At 44.3% G+C, this 19,934-nt stretch overlaps 1 protein-coding gene across 4 annotated transcripts in view; it reads right to left on the minus strand.

The window, feature by feature from the left end:
- Positions 1-19,934, minus strand: part of ARHGAP26 (Rho GTPase activating protein 26) — a 2,444,655-nt gene that overhangs the window by 1,844,381 nt on the left and 580,340 nt on the right. For all 4 annotated transcript variants that reach the window (XR_013598661.1, XM_078653061.1, XM_078653060.1 and 1 more), the window contains exon 8: positions 2,204-2,333. Coding sequence is in view for 3 of the 4 variants with exons in the window: in XM_078653061.1 (XP_078509187.1) it covers positions 2,204-2,333 (130 nt within the window). In the remaining variant the exon portion in view is untranslated. The remainder of the gene's footprint in view (positions 1-2,203; positions 2,334-19,934) is intronic.

A 19,934-nucleotide genomic window follows, 5' to 3' on the forward strand; every position in this document is an offset into this window, starting at 1 on the left:
TTGCTGATTTTGTGGGAGTGGGGTGGGCAATTTTAATCAGTGGTGTGAAATTCCAGATGGTAACCGTGAAAAATGGAGGCACCTACCTATCCAAACTTATAGCCTTCCACTGGAGGAAGTAACACCTTAATCTTCCTCAGACGGTTGCTGGATGGGTCTGAAAAGGCAGGAGGTGGGGGTGGAGCGCAAGATAATGTGGGGAAGATCATTGGTGGCACACATGCCCTCTTCCTCGGGCACCTCTGGCCTTGGAGCAACTGTTGCTGCAAAAAGCCCCTCAGGTGTATAGTGCGCGCTTGAACTGCCGCTGGCTTTCCGAAAGGATTGCTGTGGCTTGTACGGTTGCCTTGGAGGGCCAGCCCAACTTTGGATTTCAGGTGTCATTGGAAAACAGCTGTTTTTTTGCTGTTGATTTGAAAGGATATCCCTGGCTTTGGCTGGGTGCTATTGTTCTTTTTTTCCAACATTACAATAACTCTATGTTGGAATATGTACTGGTGTGAAAGTGTTAGCCTAAAGAATGTTGCTGAACCCGTGCCTGGAGGCCAGAGATATGAAGTCAAGGAGGATGCTCATACTGATTTCGCTGGCGGCCACACCTTCTTCGTCCAACTTGCACCTAATGCGGGTATTTGAGATGATCGTTCCCTCATGGATGATCTAATTTGCTCTCTTCCTGTGGAAATCAAGCAGGTGTTGCAAATAGTCCATCCAGGTCTTCCCTGTGGTGCCTAGAACAGCATGTCAACAGAGCCAAATAATTGGCAATTACTAACAGCATTGTTGCACCTACTGATTCTTGCTTTACTATATCATCCTTCTAACTGTATTTTTTCAGGAGGCAGCATCTCCTCTGTTTCTTGCATGAGGACCCTTTTCTGTGCTGGGTGAATCACAAGTGCGTATAGGAGCTTGTGGCCTCCAACGAACAAAGGGCAATGCGGCAAAGGTTTGAATTTTACCTCCACCCATGAAGTAACTAACCGAACTTTCAATGGTTACTCAAAGTTTTCAGCCACACACTTGAGCTTTGTTTTTATCATGGGCAAGAACTGGGTGCACCTCTCAGTCTTAGGAATAGTTTATATGAGGAAATAATTGTACTCCTCTTCAACATGCAGTGGAACTGTGTTCTGCTGCAGCTCTCACTAGAACTGTGTGGTACCCAGAGGAGCCATGGATGGAGAGACCTTTACACGGTACAGCGCTTGAAAAGGTCGATATTGGAATCTACCCTTTAGTCGTTTCAGGTGTCTACCTTTAGCTCTGGAGGCCCTGGGTCCTGATTTGGATGCCTGTGGAGAAGTCCAAAGACATCCAAATAGGGACCCAGAGCTGGAGCCTGAAACCTATGTCGTAGTGTGTGAAGGCTTCTTGCAGGTGCTGGAAATCTTTGGTTTCTGGAGTCTTTGGGGAGACAAAAATTGGGTCCCTGTACTGTTGAGCTTTAGGGCTACCTCCTGACCCCCCCCCCCCCCCCCCGCCCCAAACGGTTGTTGGACTCTAATCTTCAACATCCTGGGTAACCCCACTGGACTGGGGTATGGGAGAATCCTGGGCGTCAGGATTGCATAGAACGCTCTCCTTCTCTCTCTGGATGATGAATTGTCTTAGCAACAGAACCTTCTTGTACCGAATAGGCACCCTCGTAGAGGGGTATCAGTATACGTAAGTTGCAGACTCAACCACGGAAAATGAACATTAAAAGTTGCACAAAATTTTGACTGGCTAGTTTCCATACCCTCCCCCACATGAATCATTCTTACATGGCATAGCCATATACTCTGCAGTGTGAATTGCAAAACAGTTGTTGAACAGGTGTGCTTGATACCTCTGTGGAAGTCCTTGCTTACCGGTCCTCCAACGTCGAAAATGTCGTTTGATGCAGAGCTGTAACAGAATAATTAGATGCCTGAAGCCAATGGTGGAAAAAACACAATCTGAAATAGAGTCTGTCCTGGAGCATTGGAAGTTTTAGGGGTGAATTTGATAGTCACCTCGAAATCAAAACTCCTTCATTGATGAAAAGCACCTTGGAACAGCTCACCCGTACATGTCAGGAGTGCACACAGCATGGAATCTACAGCAGTACATTCTGCAAACATGTTATGAAAATAAAAACTAACAGTAAACATAAGGCATTGTCAATAAAAAAATATTTTAGAATATATGTTCTTTAAAGTCATTACGGGGGCAAACATACGTTTTTCCTGGATGTAGAGGTAACCTTCCATGGTGTAGGCGCTGAGATTCTTATGTTCATGAGGATTTTCCTTCATTTTCTTCATCAGGGACTCCACCTCAGACCTAGTGCCCTCAAAACGATTTCTTGTCTGCAATAAAGAAAAAAACATGTGTATACCAGTTTAAAAAGATATCGAAGAGGAAACAAAAAAGCTGCAGCAGTCACGTGACCTTGTTTACATGATTTGAAGATTGGTGCTGGAGTTTTATTTAACCCCTTCCGGGCGGATGACGAGCTCTGCTCGTCATGGGCGTAACCTGCGCTACGCGGATGACGAGCTGAGCTCGTCACGTAACGCGGGTTTTTTTTAAAAACGCAGCGGGAAAACCGCTAGCGCGCATGCGGTTAAGATTGCAGGTAAAACTAAATCTTAAGCCATGAGCAATTTGAAGATCTACACTTGTTCAAGTACCTGTGCCAGCTGTCCTCGTTTCAAGAAAAAAATGTTGATTTGCTCGTAGAGTTTAAGGTGCAAAAGCCAACATTGAAAGAGTAGGTCAGAAAAAATACATTTTGTCTCACGTATTTCACCACTTCCTCACTTAAAACAGTAGGGAATTCACGCTTTCACTGCTGGTGCAGAAAAACAGACCAACTTCACACATAGTAGTGTGAGAAGGGCTTCCATGCCAAACACCAATCCTGTGCTTGTGCGTGGCCACTACAGGACCAAACCTCAGCTGCTTTGCAACTAGGCAGTATAAAAAGTGTTTGATGCATGTATGGTGCACTGTAATAAAGGGAGGGAAGTTAAAAACCAAGAGTACTCGAGTTCATAAAAAGATTACCCATTAAGCTCACTCCTTTCTTATTACACTACTGCAAATAATATTTAGGTCTTGTCAAAGGAACCCTTGAGGACCATACCAAAACCTACAGTGGGCTTAGAGTCAGCCCATTGCTTGTGAGGGTTGGCTTTTTCTGTCCCTCTGGTGCGCTTGCTTCTTATGTGGTGGACATACTTCTTCTTTAGAGGGTCCTTTCCCTGGAATGATGGCTTCTTTAGCATCCTTTTGATGGGATGACTTGTAACTGTCCACTGCTCAAATGTAGTAAACTACTTTTTACTTTCTCTTTCAGCATTCCACGAGAGTTCATACGTCATCACACTAGTCCTCTATAGTCATCACGTGCATGTGTGCATGCACACATCACACTCGTGCATTTTTCGTTTAGTTTTTTTTGCAGATGCGTTTAAAAACTTCAAACACTTAATTTTGTCTTAGCGCTTAGGCATGGACATGGAATACACAGTAACATGTCAGCTATGCAATGAGCAGTTTCTGCTTCAACAAACAAGGGGGGTATAGGCTACTAAAATGTAGTTACAGGGAAAGGTATGTAAGGCTGAGTGGTACATATTCTGCAGATTGATGGGCTGAAGCTGGCGATGGAAGAATACAGCAATCAGAGATACAAAAAGCGGGGCCTTACAGAAATAACCCTGCACAGGCATAATTAGTATGTATGGGTAACAGTATACAGACTACAGGAGAGGAAAATGTGGTAGCAACCGTGAAGGGGGAAAGGTAGTTAGTGTCAGGACATGGGGATTAGAAAAGGTATCCCGAGTTTTCCTGTGAACTGTGGGAAAGCGTAATTTCACATTTTCAAAATTAATGCAATTATTAGCAAAATGTGATCTACATTGTTAGATAGTGGCGTGCATGTTAATCATTCAATTTGTAGTAGGTGACCATATTTAGCTATGTAATGCAGCACCTGTGCTAACCTAGGTATTCATGTCATTTTGAATGTTATGCAATACACACTGAAGGATAAGCACATTTCCCTTACAGCGGCTTTTGTGGTTTCATTCCCACAGCAAATGCTGTTTTTCATATGCCTTCAACTAGTTTGTGAATAGTTGTTTGTTATGTATTAGTCGAGCTATAGTGAGGTTTCCATCAGGAGAATGAGATGCCAGGATGGGAGTGCGACTCGTGTCAAGATCCGACTGTATTCAATAGTCTGTCCATAGTAACAATTCAAGGACATAGCCATGCATAGACCATTGTAACATCTTGAGAAAGAGGTGAGCTGACCTGCTCCCAGAGTCTAGAGAAAGAGGATTGTTCCCTACGGTGAGAACAAGCTGTAATGTTTCAAACGAATGTTTTGTTGAATTATAAGTGTGTGTGTTCCTTGCACTAGGATGGGGAGATGCTTGCTGACTTCGAGCTGAGAAGACCCTCTCGACTCTGATCTCCACTTCAAGTGCGGAGGCTTCATGCCCGCATATTCATATTTCTATCCTCAGAAACCTTCATTTAGTTCTTTGAAGCGGATACCTTACCTTATTTACTTAACCAAATGCCCTTTCACAACTTATACTTCCGATACTTCTATATTCGACTAAGTATTTCCTTTATGGAACACACTCGAGGCATCTTCTGTATTTTTTTGTAATTATTGTTAATGTTCTATTATACCTTATTTTGAAATATTGACTTTTAGATCATTTAAATTTGCAATAATGATGCTAGAATCTGAATACTAATGAATGGATTACCTTAACTTTACTACAGTTGGTTAATAAATCATTTAAACCTGTTACAACTCATTGGTTTTCTCTGGAGCCCAGTTGGTCTTCACTCATGGAAATTTATGCATATGGTTGCTCCTAAAATCCTCTCGTCGTTGACTAGAAAAAGTTCATACTACCAGTGACGGGGTTTGTATGACGATTATACTCGACATGCATCAGTTATTGGAATGGAGGAACCATCTGAGCAGAATGTTGTTCCGGAAGTGGAGCCTTTCACTGGCTGGTCACCTCGGTTTCACTGGCTTATGAGCGTGACCATTAGAGGCTCTTCTGTTGAGTGTAAGTTGCACGTAGTAGTGTATGATATGATTTGTCTTGCAAGCTTTTGTTGGCTGTACCTTCAATGCATTTCTTCACAAAACAGGGATGCCTCAATGCAAACTTATATCTTACAAGGAACCAGTGTAGGGTATTTAAGTGCACACCTACAGGTTTATACTTTTTCAGTTAAAAAGATTCCCAGTAGTGTTATATGGTTTTTCTGTGACACTAGTGGCAGGGAGACTTTACATTAGAATCATGCTTCATAAGACATTTATCGTTGTGTTGAATGCGATTGAGAGGTCAAGTAGGAATAGCATCATGATGGACACCTCATCTGAACCTTAACTACTGCACTTTCTGGTTCCTGTTTGGATCTAGAACCGGATTGGTGTTTATTCAAACCTCGCTAAGACTCAGTATTTTGTGGGGTTTGTCACAATTTTTGCAGGTGTTTTGATATCCACGTTTATGTTTTTTTTCAGGAAGGATGAGAAACAAGAGAGCTTCAGTGGGGCGCGGACCTTCACTTCCATGAAGCTTTTTTGATGAATTTCCAGTTTAATGACTTAGGAGAGGCAGAACTCAGTGTTGCCTGCGGGGAAGTGGTTCAGAAGCTGAGAATTAGGCACGTTATGGAGGACGGCGATAAGGGATTAAAACATATCATCAGGTGTAACAAAATCTCAGCAGCAGGGGCTACGGTCATGGGTCGATCACAACCGCTCAGAATTTGAGAAATTTTGAGAGCAAAAAAAAAAAACATAGATGAATGTCAGTCACTGGAATACCTCTGGTGGGAGCCGTGGAGTAATCATCGCTCCAGCGGAGCAGATACGAATGCCCTCCAGAAGTTCTTTCTTGGCCAAGGCATAGCAGATCTTGATGCATACGATGAACCAATGTAAAATGATGCATTTGGTCACTGGCCTGCTTTTCTTAGCTCAAGCAAAGCCACAAAGAGCTGACCTCCACTCTATCCTGTGGAGTTGGTATAGCCGGAAACCAATGTCTGGGGCCCAGTCTATAAAACCACTTCTCATCCTTGGAGGGATGAAGTGGACAGACAAAGGGTTGAAGGGTGATAGGCAGGGCCTTACAAGTGGACAAATCCACCTTGAGCAAGAAGGATGGACAGGTATTAAAGACCAACTAGTTCAGGTAGACACCAGTAATAGGGGTGGGGAGTGAACTGAGAGGCCTGTTAGTTCTCCAACCCTACAAGCCTAAGTTATTGCTTTCAACAACACCGTCTTAATAGCACAAAGTGAAACAGGACAAGAGTGCACCGGCTAAAAAAAAAGTGAACACTAGATCGAGATCCCCCTGAGGAACAATGAATGGAGTGGGAAGGAAGCTGTAAAGAGAGTCTTACAGAAAATGTGCACTAAAGGTGACAAATGACACCTGCAGGCCAGGGAGACACAGGAAAGCAGACAGGACAGCCAGATAACACTTGATTATAGCCAGCCCCTTCTGTGAAAGGAAAGGTGTGAAATTCAGGATGTCAGGAGTTGGGATTTAAAGGAATCCAAGCCTTCTGACTCACCCCATAGTGCAAATGTATTCTAGTAACTGACATTTTTTTAAACAAATATTATTATTGAATTTAACAGATGACAATGGACATTTTAACTAAGCATGTTGTACAGTGCAATAGTAAAGAATGTCCACAAGGAATGGCTCAAGTCGAGTCTGGAAAAATGAGGCCAACAGGGAATTGGGGAGGGTCAGAGACCAGGGCGGTGTTGGAGAGCAAAAAAGTTCCAGCAACCCCCAAATGGATGTCGTAGTGGATTTTCTGGCAGTCAAGATATTGTCTGCAACTTCAGCAGTTAGGCCAAAGGACTCTGGGTATGTTATGTGTATTTGTAGAGCGCTGTATGACCCGGAAGGGTATCCTTGCGCTTAAGCAGGGGGAAAACCTGGCCGACACTAAGGGTAGGCTACTGGGACCTATTGAAAAAGCCACGTCTTCAGCTTCTTGCAGAATGGAAGGAGCGGCTGTATATGTGCTTTAGGAGTGATGCAGAAGGTTGGGCCGCAGGATCTGGCTCCGTGTATGTGGGGGATGTGTTTGACTAGGAGTCCAGGTGAGCGGAGGTGTCTGGTGGGTTTGCGGACTGTGATAAGTTTGTTGAGGTATGCTTGGCCCATGTTCTGTAAGGCTTTACAAGTGTGTGAGGAGTCTAAATAGAGATTGTTTGTGTAGGGAACCAGTGGAGTTTCCTAAGGTACAAGGTATGTGTGCACTTAACATGGTAGGCAGAGTGTGATCCTGGCTACTAAGTTCTCTATGGATTGATTACCCCATGTCAGTTGTGTGCCGATACCAGCATAGATGGTGCTCCAGTAGTCTAGTCTGCTTGTGACAAAGGCATGGGTAATGGTCCTGCGCATCGTAGTAGGGAGCCATTTGAAGATTTTCTTCAGCATCTTCAGGGTGTGGAAGCAGAAGATGGTTATGGCATTGACTTGGGCGGTCATGGTGAGATGACTATCGATGAGAATGCCAAGGTTCTTGGCATGGGTGGTGGAGTGGATGTGGGGCCGAATTCTGTTGGTTTTCAGGCAGAGTACCATGGTGATTATTTTCTACAGAAAACCATGACTTCTGTCTTATCAGCGTTCAGCTGGTTTCCATCCAGTCTGTGACTTTAGTCATGCATGTGGTGACCATGGCCCGGGGTTAGGCATTGGCACTCCTTAATGTCCATGATTGCAGCTGTAGCATTTGGGGACTGGGTTTGTGTTCTGACCACCTTGCACGAGAGTAGGTTCAATCTGCGCAGAAGAGATAGAGGCAGCTGAGTGGCAACAAATGTGTTCCAGATACTTCTTGGTCAATCTGGGGTAATCAGGATCAGCTGTACCTAATCCTTCTATAGACCATTCAATAGAAAAGAAATTGGTGAAAATGCATACAGCAGGTGCTAGGAACATATGAACCAGACGGCCTCTCCTGAGAAACCATTCAGGGAGAAGTGGATGGCAGAAACCGGAGGACACTTCTTTTTCTGGGTTGTGGTGAAAATGCCCACTGATGGACACCAAAGTCGGGAGCTCTCAGCTGTCACTTATGAATGTAGTTCCACTTGTGATCCTTCGGGGAGAAAACAGAGCGTCTGCCGAAATTGGAGATGTCCATCCACCAGTGCAGGGTCATATGGACCAATTGGAATATGAGCTGAGAGGCTCCATTAGTGTAGGAGTCACTGGCACCAGTAGAAGGCCGTATGCTAATCAATTGGAGGGGGAGAAGGAAAATGCTGATCCCTCAGATTCCTTGGGTAATTACAAATAATCAAAAGGGAGGGATCACTTGTCCTGCGTGAACCAGGGTATGCAGGAGATCGAACAACGGTGTCTCCAAAAATTAAACCCTCATGCACGTGTAGGGTAGCGTTGCGTGGTAAGCGGTATATCTTGATTCTCCGCTTTGCTGACACGTGTGTGCATAATCATCGGGTTTTGCGGTATGCAGCCTCCACCAGGAGGATCTTACCCTCGGTAAAAACAGTAGTGACCCAGTGATGTGGAGGGAGTGTAGGACAGTAAAAATCCCCCGGATACCCAGTAAATGGACTTTTATTAGATCTGGGTTCGGGTGGATCCCATTAGGGGAATGCTCCAATCATGTGCGCTCTGTTGAAAAAGATTAAGTTTTCAGGACGCACTAGCATTCAAAAATGATTTAAAATGGCCAACATGTTTCAGCCCTCTATGCCGTGAATCGGACTTTAGGGCTTTCTTCAGGACCCGTGGTGAAAGGTGATAGTGATGCTAAACTATTAAATTTATAGCAAGCAGGTGTGTAGAAAAAGGGAAACTTTCAACCTGTTTCTTTGTTCTCGAGGTCGCGATGTACCTATAGTTCAAACATAATAATAAGGGACACACACAAACATACACAAATACAAAAGAAAGGGTAAGGGAGACACATAATGTAGTGAATTCACTACTAATAAATGCAGTTTGTTGCAACTTAAGATAGCAATACTTCGTAACCCCCAGTAATTGGCAGTGTCAACTCTCTCTTTCTCCAGCAAGCTGATGCATGCAAAAAGTGGTTCATAGATAGTAAATCATACTCATATGGCAATTTTTTGGGTTAAAGAAACCCCACCACTTGGAGGACTATCGTGATAAGTCACAAGTGGTAATTGTTTGTCATGTGGCATGCAGTCAATACTCATTCATAAGTGCAATTTCCAATATCTTTCGTATGAAATGGAATGCCCCGCGTAGTGAAAATCTTTCATACCGCCGTGCTCTGTGCGTCAGATTCATACCTAGAATAAACAATAGTTACACCTCCTTTCATTGTAACCGGGGCATATATATATTCATATGTAAATGCTATGCCAGTAGGATAGTACCTGTCCACTAGGACGATTTCGGTGATGAATCGTGATATGTGGCCATTGTATTTCAAACATCACATGCAGGATTCTTCATTCGTGAAAGAAATCTCTAATACATTACAGTGTGGGGCTAATAATGGTTGCTTAACGTAGTGACGATAACATGCCGATGTGCTTATGTGCGCCCTCCGCGCCAAAATCATACCTGAGATATATATTAGTTATACCTCCTTCGGGTGTGGCAAGGGCTTCGAGGGGGCTAGACGGAAGGAATAACGCACTGTTAGCGTGAGGCCTGGCTCGGTATACTTGCGGTTTAGTTGCTGCAGGGTCTCGTAGAGATACCTAACGCTCCTGTCCTCGCGCTTCGCGTTGCGCTTCTGCTGCCTCTTGCGACCCGGAAGTAGCAGTGATGAGCTTCCGGGTCGTTTATGTTGATATTTTCATGAAAAATAGAAAGCGGACTTAGTCGTCCCGAGTGTTTTCAATATTATGAATCTGGGAATCTTGTTCTTCATGCCGCTTTTTTGTCCAAACGGATTTTATGAAAAAATCAATACAACCAAGGAATTTACAAAGGGGTTAATTAATTATAAATAAAAATTAATTAAATTAAAAAAATTTTTATCATATCTTTTCTAAACGGGGTAGTCAGTTTTTTGATAATGAAGGGGCACAGAATTCGTCTAGGGTGTTTACGTTATTTGTATTAGAGATGTAGTTGATATTGTTCTGAGAGGCGCTCTTCTTGGGGTTACGCTTCTCATTTCAAACTTGGAGGATGAAAGAGTAATGAATAAAAACTGGAACAAGTTTGTAGTGATCAGTTGTACAGATTTAAATTAGTAAATCCTTGTGACCAGCAACTTATTAGCATAAAGTACACTGATCATTTTTGTTTTTTTTGCGTAGAGCAGGTTTTGGGTTGTTTCTCATTTCAAGTGTGTTCACATTCATAGTGTCAGGCATTGGGTCAGTTTTAGAGCCTCTCTCGCAGTTTGCTGATCATTACCTCAAACCATTGGTCCAGAGTACACCCACCTACTTAAAAGACACGCGACATCTTCTGAACCTGCTGAAAGATGTAGAATATTCCCCAGATACCATGATGCTTGTAGGACTCGATGTGGAAAGTCTTTACACAAGTCTACCACAACGAGAGACCCTAGATATGCTTGAACAAATCCTCTTTGAGAAGGACTGGACATACAAAACGCCTAGACACTTCGTCTTAGAATGTTGCCGCATGGCGTTGACAGAAAATCACTTTCTATACAAAGAGACACTATACCTACAACGCCATGGGACATCGATGGGTAGTACCTTTGCCCCGAGCGTGGCCGGGCTATATGTAAGCACCTTTGAGAGCACTCATATACACACAGAAACAAATCCTTATATCCGTCATATACTGCTTTGGAAGCGGTATATTGACGACATCCTGCTGATCTGGACAGGCAGTGAAGATGACCTAAAAGACTTCCACGAATGGCTGAACACAAAAGACAACTGTCTGAAGTTCACTTACAGTGCAGATAAAAATAGCCTTGACTTCCTGGACATCACAATATATGCAGAAGAAGGACATCTGCAAACACGCACCTTTTTCAAACAAACAGCAAAGAATAGTCTTCTCTCCTTCAAGAGCTTCCATCCGCGCCCTTTGAGGGAAAATCTTCCCTACAGTCAGTTCCTCAGATTGCGGAGGAACTGCAGCAAGAACACTGAATACCGGGCGCAAGCACAAGATCTGTGCACCAAACTCCAACATCGAGACTATCCAAGACGAGTGGTAAATAAATGCAAGAAAAGAGCCCGACATCAGAACAGAGAAAGCCTCCTAGAGACCTTTCCAAAAACAGAACCTGAGGATCTCACTACCTGTGTCACGACCTACAGCCCGGTAACTGACAAAGTCAAGAAAATTGTGAATAAGAATTGGAGAATCCTCACCTCTGGCACTCTTTCTTGGCCAAAACCGAGATTCGCCAACAGGCGTTGTAGAAACCTAAAAGACATCCTGGTACACACGAGACCACCTGTAAAGAAACGAGGACAACAATCCAACCTGTGGGAAAACTCCCCCGTTGTTGGACATTATCCCTGCGGTTCTTGTTCAGTGTGTAAACTGACCCAACCAACAAAGGAGTTACAACTACTCCCAAACCTCAAATGGAGAATGCGGAGACACACAAACTGCAACACGAGCCATGTAATTTACATGATCACCTGCCCTTGCCAACTGCATTATATTGGCATGACTTGCAGAAAAGCCAAACAAAGGATCGTTGAGCACAGAAGCAATGTCAAATGCAAAAAAACCACAACCAAGATGGCTAGTCATTTTTTGGAAAAAAACCACACAGTGGATGACCTCAGTTGGGTCATCCTAGAGACACTGGACACTAAGGACAGCAACGCAGAAAGAATCCTCTTTGAAAAAGAGCAACGTTGGGTCCACCGTCTGGGGACAGATACCAGGGGGCTCAATGATAATATCCCGTGGCTGAGTGTGCTGAAATAAGACTGCCTACCATGAAGCTTACTTCATAATGTAAGACACCGCCACGCCGTACCTTGAAGCTAAAACATCAGAGATGAACTATGTACTGAATGTGAACACACTTGAAATGAGAAACAACCCAAAACCTGCTCTACGCAAAAAAACCAAAAATGATCAGTGTACTTTATGCTAATAAGTTGCTGGTCACAAGGATTTACTAATTTAAATCTGTACAACTGATCACTACAAACTTGTTCCAGTTTTTATTCATTACTCTTTCATCCTCCAAGTTTGAAATGAGAAGCGTAACCCCAAGAAGAGCGCCTCTCAGAACAATATCAACTACATCTCTAATACAAATAACGTAAACACCCTAGACGAATTCTGTGCCCCTTCATTATCAAAAAACTGACTACCCCGTTTAGAAAAGATATGATAAAAAAATTTTTAATTTAATTAATTTTTATTTATAATTAATTAACCCCTTTGTAAATTCCTTGGTTGTATTGATTTTTTCATAAAATCCGTTTGGACAAAAAAGCGGCATGAAGAACAAGATTCCCAGATTCATAATATTGAAAACACTCGGGACGACTAAGTCCGCTTTCTATTTTTCATGAAAATATCAACATAAACGACCCGGAAGCTCATCACTGCTACTTCCGGGTCGCAAGAGGCAGCAGAAGCGCAACGCGAAGCGCGAGGACAGGAGCGTTAGGTATCTCTACGAGACCCTGCAGCAACTAAACCGCAAGTATACCGAGCCAGGCCTCACGCTAACAGTGCGTTATTCCTTCCGTCTAGCCCCCTCGAAGCCCTTGCCACACCCGAAGGAGGTATAACTAATATATATCTCAGGTATGATTTTGGCGCGGAGGGCGCACATAAGCACATCGGCATGTTATCGTCACTACGTTAAGCAACCATTATTAGCCCCACACTGTAATGTATTAGAGATTTCTTTCACGAATGAAGAATCCTGCATGTGATGTTTGAAATACAATGGCCACATATCACGATTCATCACCGAAATCGTCCTAGTGGACAGGTACTATCCTACTGGCATAGCATTTACATATGAATATATATATGCCCCGGTTACAATGAAAGGAGGTGTAACTATTGTTTATTCTAGGTATGAATCTGACGCACAGAGCACGGCGGTATGAAAGATTTTCACTACGCGGGGCATTCCATTTCATACGAAAGATATTGGAAATTGCACTTATGAATGAGTATTGACTGCATGCCACATGACAAACAATTACCACTTGTGACTTATCACGATAGTCCTCCAAGTGGTGGGGTTTCTTTAACCCAAAAAATTGCCATATGAGTATGATTTACTATCTATGAACCACTTTTTGCATGCATCAGCTTGCTGGAGAAAGAGAGAGTTGACACTGCCAATTACTGGGGGTTACGAAGTATTGCTATCTTAAGTTGCAACAAACTGCATTTATTAGTAGTGAATTCACTACATTATGTGTCTCCCTTACCCTTTCTTTTGTATTTGTGTATGTTTGTGTGTGTCCCTTATTATTATGTTTGAACTATAGGTACATCGCGACCTCGAGAACAAAGAAACAGGTTGAAAGTTTCCCTTTTTCTACACACCTGCTTGCTATAAATTTAATAGTTTAGCATCACTATCACCTTTCACCACGGGTCCTGAAGAAAGCCCTAAAGTCCGATTCACGGCATAGAGGGCTGAAACATGTTGGCCATTTTAAATCATTTTTGAATGCTAGTGCGTCCTGAAAACTTAATCTTTTTCAACAGAGCGCACATGATTGGAGCATTCCCCTAATGGGATCCACCCGAACCCAGATCTAATAAAAGTCCATTTACTGGGTATCCGGGGGATTTTTACTGTCCTACACTCCCTCCACATCACTGGGTCACTACTGTTTTTACCGAGGGTAAGATCCTCCTGGTGGAGGCTGCATACCGCAAAACCCGATGATTATGCACACACGTGTCAGCAAAGCGGAGAATCAAGATATACCGCTTACCACGCAACGCTACCCTACACGTGCATGAGGGTTTAATTTTTGGAGACACCGTTGTTCGATCTCCTGCATACCCTGGTTCACGCAGGACAAGTGATCCCTCCCTTTTGATTATTTGTACCAGTAGAAGGCCCTCACATGGGCATCTGGCACGTGGAAACAGGATGGATGAGACATGAGGCCAAACAGACATAGGACCTGTAGGACTGGGAGAGGATTTAGGAACCCCAGAATTGTCGCCAGAATATCCTTGATCCTCTGAGGAGTAAAGGCTTTTGTGTGAGTCTTGTCCAGCACAACACCTAAAAAGCTCAACCTCTGTATTGGAGTGGGGTGGGACTTTTCGGTGTTCATGGTAAAACCCATATTATGGATAGAAATCATCATATGAAGACTATGTTCCTTGACCACCAATTGGGACTCTGACTTCAACAGTCAGTCGCCCAAGCATGGAAATAAATGACTTCCGTCTGTCTAACAGAAGCTGCCACAACTGCTAGTACTTCAAGACATCGTGTGCGACAGTCATCAGCCTGAGCAGCAAGAACAGGACCCTCGGGTAACGCCTGTGAGCAGGGAGAAGCAGAAGATGGAAATCGGTGCCCTGAATGCAATTCCCTGGAAGCCAAACTATCCCCTGTATTCAGGGCCAGCAAAACTCTTCCCAGAAGCAGCATCTTGAACTCGTCTTGCCAAAAGAACAAGTTCAGATAGCAGGGATCCAGGATCCTTCTTGGGGACAAAGAAGTAAAGGGAGTAGAAGCCTGTGCCCCTTTCTTCTAGGGCACCACCTCTGTGGACCCGTGGTTCAACAGGGCAAGGATCTCGACCGTAAAAGAGGTGTATGTCAGCGAGCATACCCCGACAGAAGAAGGGTGGGACAGGAAGGCTAAGGAATAGCCATTGCAGAGCAGCCTCATAATGCAGCGAACCATTACAATCATCTCCCAATTGACTGAAACTGGGGATCCTCCCCCTTCGGAAGATGGTGGTGGTGTAAGGGATGGGAGGAGGGGCGAGTCAGAGAGCTCTAGAGGCAGGAGAGCTACGTGAGCATGGAAGGGACTGGATCTGCTGGTGGAGGTGTCAACCCTGGAGTCCACCTCTGCCACGAAAGGAGCAGTACATTTACTTAGAAGTATGAACTGTTGAAAAGGTTGCCTCTGCTTGGACTGTTGAGCTATGGAATAGCCATGGGATTGCCTTTATTGATGATGGAGCGGCCTTGCTGGTGAGGCTAGGAGTTGTGAACAAGTCAAAGTCCAGTCTTTCTTGAAGCATTTAAAGGAGGAGTCCGCCTTCTGTTCAAAAAGGCCCTCGCCGTCAATCAGAGTGGCCTGGACATCTCACGAAAAGCCATTGCAACAGATCCTGGTATGGTGCTGGATGGACAAGTGATGATAACCAGGCAGAGAAGCCAGAGTATGTGTAGTGGGAATTTTATCGGGATCAGAGCCTCCACTCCCGAAGGAGCGGGTCAGAAGATATTGGAGCCATCCTAAAGAGGTCCAACATGGTCAGAGAGAATGCTCCACCTGTTCAAGTTCAGTAAATGGAGCAGGGAATCCCAGCTGGATATTTTTCAGTATCAACACAGCTAAGCCAGCTCCTGCACGGGAAACGGCACCACCATTCGGAAAGGTCCCAGGAATGGGATGGCTTCGTCAAGGAAGAAAAGGACTTCTCCTTCCTAAACTGCCTTTTGTGTTTCTAGTAGGAAGACCTCTTGGGGCAGCTTCCCCCATGAGGAGACTTAACTGAAGGAAAAACAGTATGCTTCGGCATGCCCCTGCCAGCCTCAGCCAAAAACAAATTCGCCATCCGCTCTCGGATGGTCTTAGATGCTTCAGGGAACGCAAATCACACACAGTGGTCGAACTGAAATAAAACACCACGTGAAGATGCGGTGTGGATCAGATAGGTACATATGCTGGCGGCGCTTACCACAGGGCTTGAACCTTGAGATCTTTAAAGGATTTTGAAAGACATTAGGAGTTTTGTTGAAGCAAGTTCCTCTAAGCATTTAGTCCGATGGCATCATACTGAACACCATTCAGGTAAAACCATAGCATTACTGGTGGTAAAGTGAATATCAGGAGTAGTAATGGTGGCAGGAATTACGAGTCTTGAACCTTGCTTATGATTGACGTGAATGCATGTAAGGCACCGGTTACTAAACCAGGAAATCAATAAAGAAATGTAAACCCAAATAAAATGGTGGCTGGAATTACAAACAACAAAAGCGGACCTGAGAAGAATAGAGACATGTGCAGCGCACACCTGTGGCGTCACGAGGATAGTGATTTGAAGACAGAAGGTGGTGGTGGTGGTGGGTGTGTGTCTCTCACACGCAGTGGGTGTGGCCACAGGCTGCATACAAAATTACACAAAACTTACCTTGCAGCCGCATCCCGTGTCTTCTTTCCAGTTCCCCTGAATCCAGTTTGGACAGGAAGCAGGCAGCCAATCCCTAAGCCAATCACAACACTCCAATGGAGCGTTGTGATTGGTCGGAGCGCTGTGAGACGGCGCTCAGCCAGAGGCTGGAGGGGTGGGCATGTTCTCTATGCAGGCTACCAGAGAAGGGCGCATGACTAGTTTGAGCAGCCAGAAAAGGCCGACCAGTCATTGCGCACTCAGGCTTGGGCAAACCACTCCTCCCCTGCCCTGCTCCGAGAGCAGAGCAGCCCTGCCAACAGGCAAAAAAAATTTGGTAATAAGCTGTTCCCATTTTGTGTTTTTTTCTTCTCGCACTGCGAGAAAGCAGTGGGGCGACGCTCCTCCGCCATGGTGGAGGAGCTGCCCCAGCCCCTGCCTACCAGGGTCAGACCCAAATGTGATTTCCCTGCGGCGCTCTTTCGAGCCACTTGGGACATTCAATGACATCCGAACACCGAGAAAAGCAATGCACTTTTATATACCAAGCAGTGACGATGGAAGCAGGAATGCGGGGGGGGGGGAGCCTGCAGCATCCTCAGGTACACCTGATGGAGTTCAAATAGGGCATTAACAATAAAGAGGCTTTTAAGTATTAGTTCTGACGCATTTAGAGTGTTCAAATACAAGGTGGCCCAAGACAGGCCACTTCAGATGCCAAAGTGCTGCTAATTCTTCTAACAAGGAGAGCTCTGTTCACTGCTCCTTTCTCCGACGGCATGAATATCACCAGCATGGAAAGTACAGTCAAGGCACTTAAGTTCGGCATGTCGATAGAGACCCCATGTTATTCCAGCATCAGAGATAAAGGGTTTTCGCGTACCACGTTGCTCTCAGACATGTTTCCCTCCAAGGGCAGACTTCAACCCTGTAACTAATGCATTCAGAGCCAGTTCAGCCTGTCGGTCCAGACTCCGGTCACTCTGCCTGACGCGGTCTGGCCCTGTGACGCGCAGACCTGCATTTCTAGGGTTTGAATCCCGTCACGGTCAACTCAGATCGCCATTCTTCCTACTAATGTTAAAAAAAATAAAAGACGAATAAAATTGTGACATCTACTACTTGTAGCGTTTCTCTGGCCCAAAACATTATGTAAAAAAGTATTTTTTTATTAAGAACTCTCGTTGGTACTGGTAGCATCCTCTAAGCACTCCGCTCGCTCTGATCATAGCCAAATTGAAAATATAGGCCCTTTCGTCATTTTAAAAAGTATTTCCGTCATTCCTGGCCCAGAGAGAAAAAGTACCAGTCACCAGCTGAATAAGCACACTGTAAGGATGCAGATGAAAACACTGAAACAAATAGTTTCCGAGGCTAGTAAAATGATCGCTTTATTTCCATTGAGAACGTGGCACAGGAGCGCCACCGTGTGACCAAATCGAATTAAGCATATTTATTATTATGTTTAGAGGTATCCGCTGAACCCAATCTTAACACTACAATTCATCAAACACAAACGGTGCACACATTATTTGCTTGGCAGTTTATTACCGGTCTTATTTTTTTAAAGGTACATTCTTCTGCCACCTTGTGTCCGAGCGCCTCAAAAAATGAAATCTGTTTAAAGTGGCTCACTAAAGAAGGTCTGTTCTTAGGCATTGATAACGGACTGGATATCCCAGACTCCACTCGGGTTTTGATTCCATCATCCGGTTTTTTGAGACACTGATCAGCAAGGCAACTACCATTTTGCATAGCTAGTAAACCATCATTATTTACTATATATATATATATATATATATATATATATATATATATATATATATATATATATATATATATATATATATATATATATATATATATTAATATTAATAGAGCACTTGTGCGTGCAAGGGTAATGAAGTCCGGTTGAGTACAAGGGGTGATAGATTAATCTTACGAACACCAAAGTTACAGGTGAGCAATCCTTTCTACCTGCAATGCTATATGGAAAAAAAACTAAATGCATCCCCAAGTCCACTTCTGTGCCCCCTGTCACAAGGCACTTGTACGTCGCGGGTGAAAGTGCCACAGTGCAGTCCCTGACAATCCCTAGACATTCAGCGTTCCTGGAGTCGTTCCCTCCTCTTCGCCACTTGAAAAGGACTTCAACGCTTGGGTGGTTCGAGTATTAGAGTATTATTGCATCCACCACCAGCCAGTACCGGACCAGGTTACACATCTGGCACACAGGGTCTCCCTGATGACAGACACCACAAGGTTTAAAGAGACAGCAGGCTAACAAACAGGTCATAACACAATGTATCTATCCATAGACTCCGAGGGGGTCTTTCAGGACCTGGGACAGGGTCACTACTTGGCTTCACAGAGTTGCATTCATTTTAAAGTAGTTTCACCGCGTAATGATGGAAGTTCGCGTTCACTTTACAAAATTTTCCTCCCTGGTATTAGAAAGGCTAGGGTTGACGCGGCAAGTTTAATCACACAAACAAAAAATCAGAACAAGAGTACCAATAAAAGGGGCTGGGTTTGAGCAAGGCAAAATCACGAGGACTGGCAAGAATGTCCCAGGATGCTGCAAGAAATATAGCCTTCCTGGGAGTAAATACCTCCGATTCTTGGCAATTATATTTACTTTCCTTTCTTTTTACCAAGTAAGGTGACTGCATTTCGGTGTTCAGTCACATTTTTGAAAGGACAACTAAGTGGCTCAATAAAATGGCGACACAAACACTGGACATGCAGGCCCATTGTTTCTGTAGAGAAGGACTTTGTTTCCGCCCTTGTGAGCGGCTGCTTTGAAACTGTTCGATTGTAAACAGCCCGTGCACTTGGATATAGTTAAAGGGTTATTGATAAAATAGTCTTCATCATGCAAGGAGTTGGTCCTGAACGAGAAGTCGAAAAGCGTGGGTGACTGCACGTCGTTTCCCCACAAGGTTAAAGTTGCCTGGTCTGCAAAGATCCGGAGGAAGTGACCTAGATGCAGGCACGCGTCAGGTCTTTGAACATGTCAATCAGGAAACCTCAATCCTGTTTCGCCAAATGCACTAACTGACTTAAGAAAGCCGAGGATCATTCCTCACCTACGGTTGTAAAATGAGGACTTGTTCCAAAGGGCTAGGAGAACTGGGCGGACCACAGGGTAGATTTGGTCATGGACGTCGTTCAGTTTGTGGAAAAGTGGTAACTGGCACAAAGGTGAATAGCAGTAGCTATAGTACCCATCTGGCCGGCTTTGGATTGCTGTAGTTGGTAAGTAATTAAGTTGGCAAAACTTTGCATCTCACAAACTATTACAGCGAGGTCTGGAATTGAAAACATTCTGGTACCAGCATGGGGTGGTGATGGGTCGGGAGATTTTCGGACACTGGCCAAGAGGACCCGGATGTCACTAACCTGGAAGGCCCACAAGAAAGCTGTCCAAGGATGTGGTGCCTAGTGATAACCCACACTCTGGGACTGACCCTGGTCGGGTATGTGATGCTGGTATGGGCACTCGAGCACAATATTAGAATTTTATTTTCTGAAATTGTCAGTTTTCGCTTTTATGTACAATTGGTTGACTTCAGAAGAATGTGATATAAAGGTTCTTGTCCATTGACTTTTAGATCACCTGTTA

This window comes from Lissotriton helveticus, chromosome 7 (genome assembly GCF_964261635.1).
Source record: "Lissotriton helveticus chromosome 7, aLisHel1.1, whole genome shotgun sequence".
Lineage (NCBI taxonomy): Eukaryota > Metazoa > Chordata > Amphibia > Caudata > Salamandridae > Lissotriton > Lissotriton helveticus.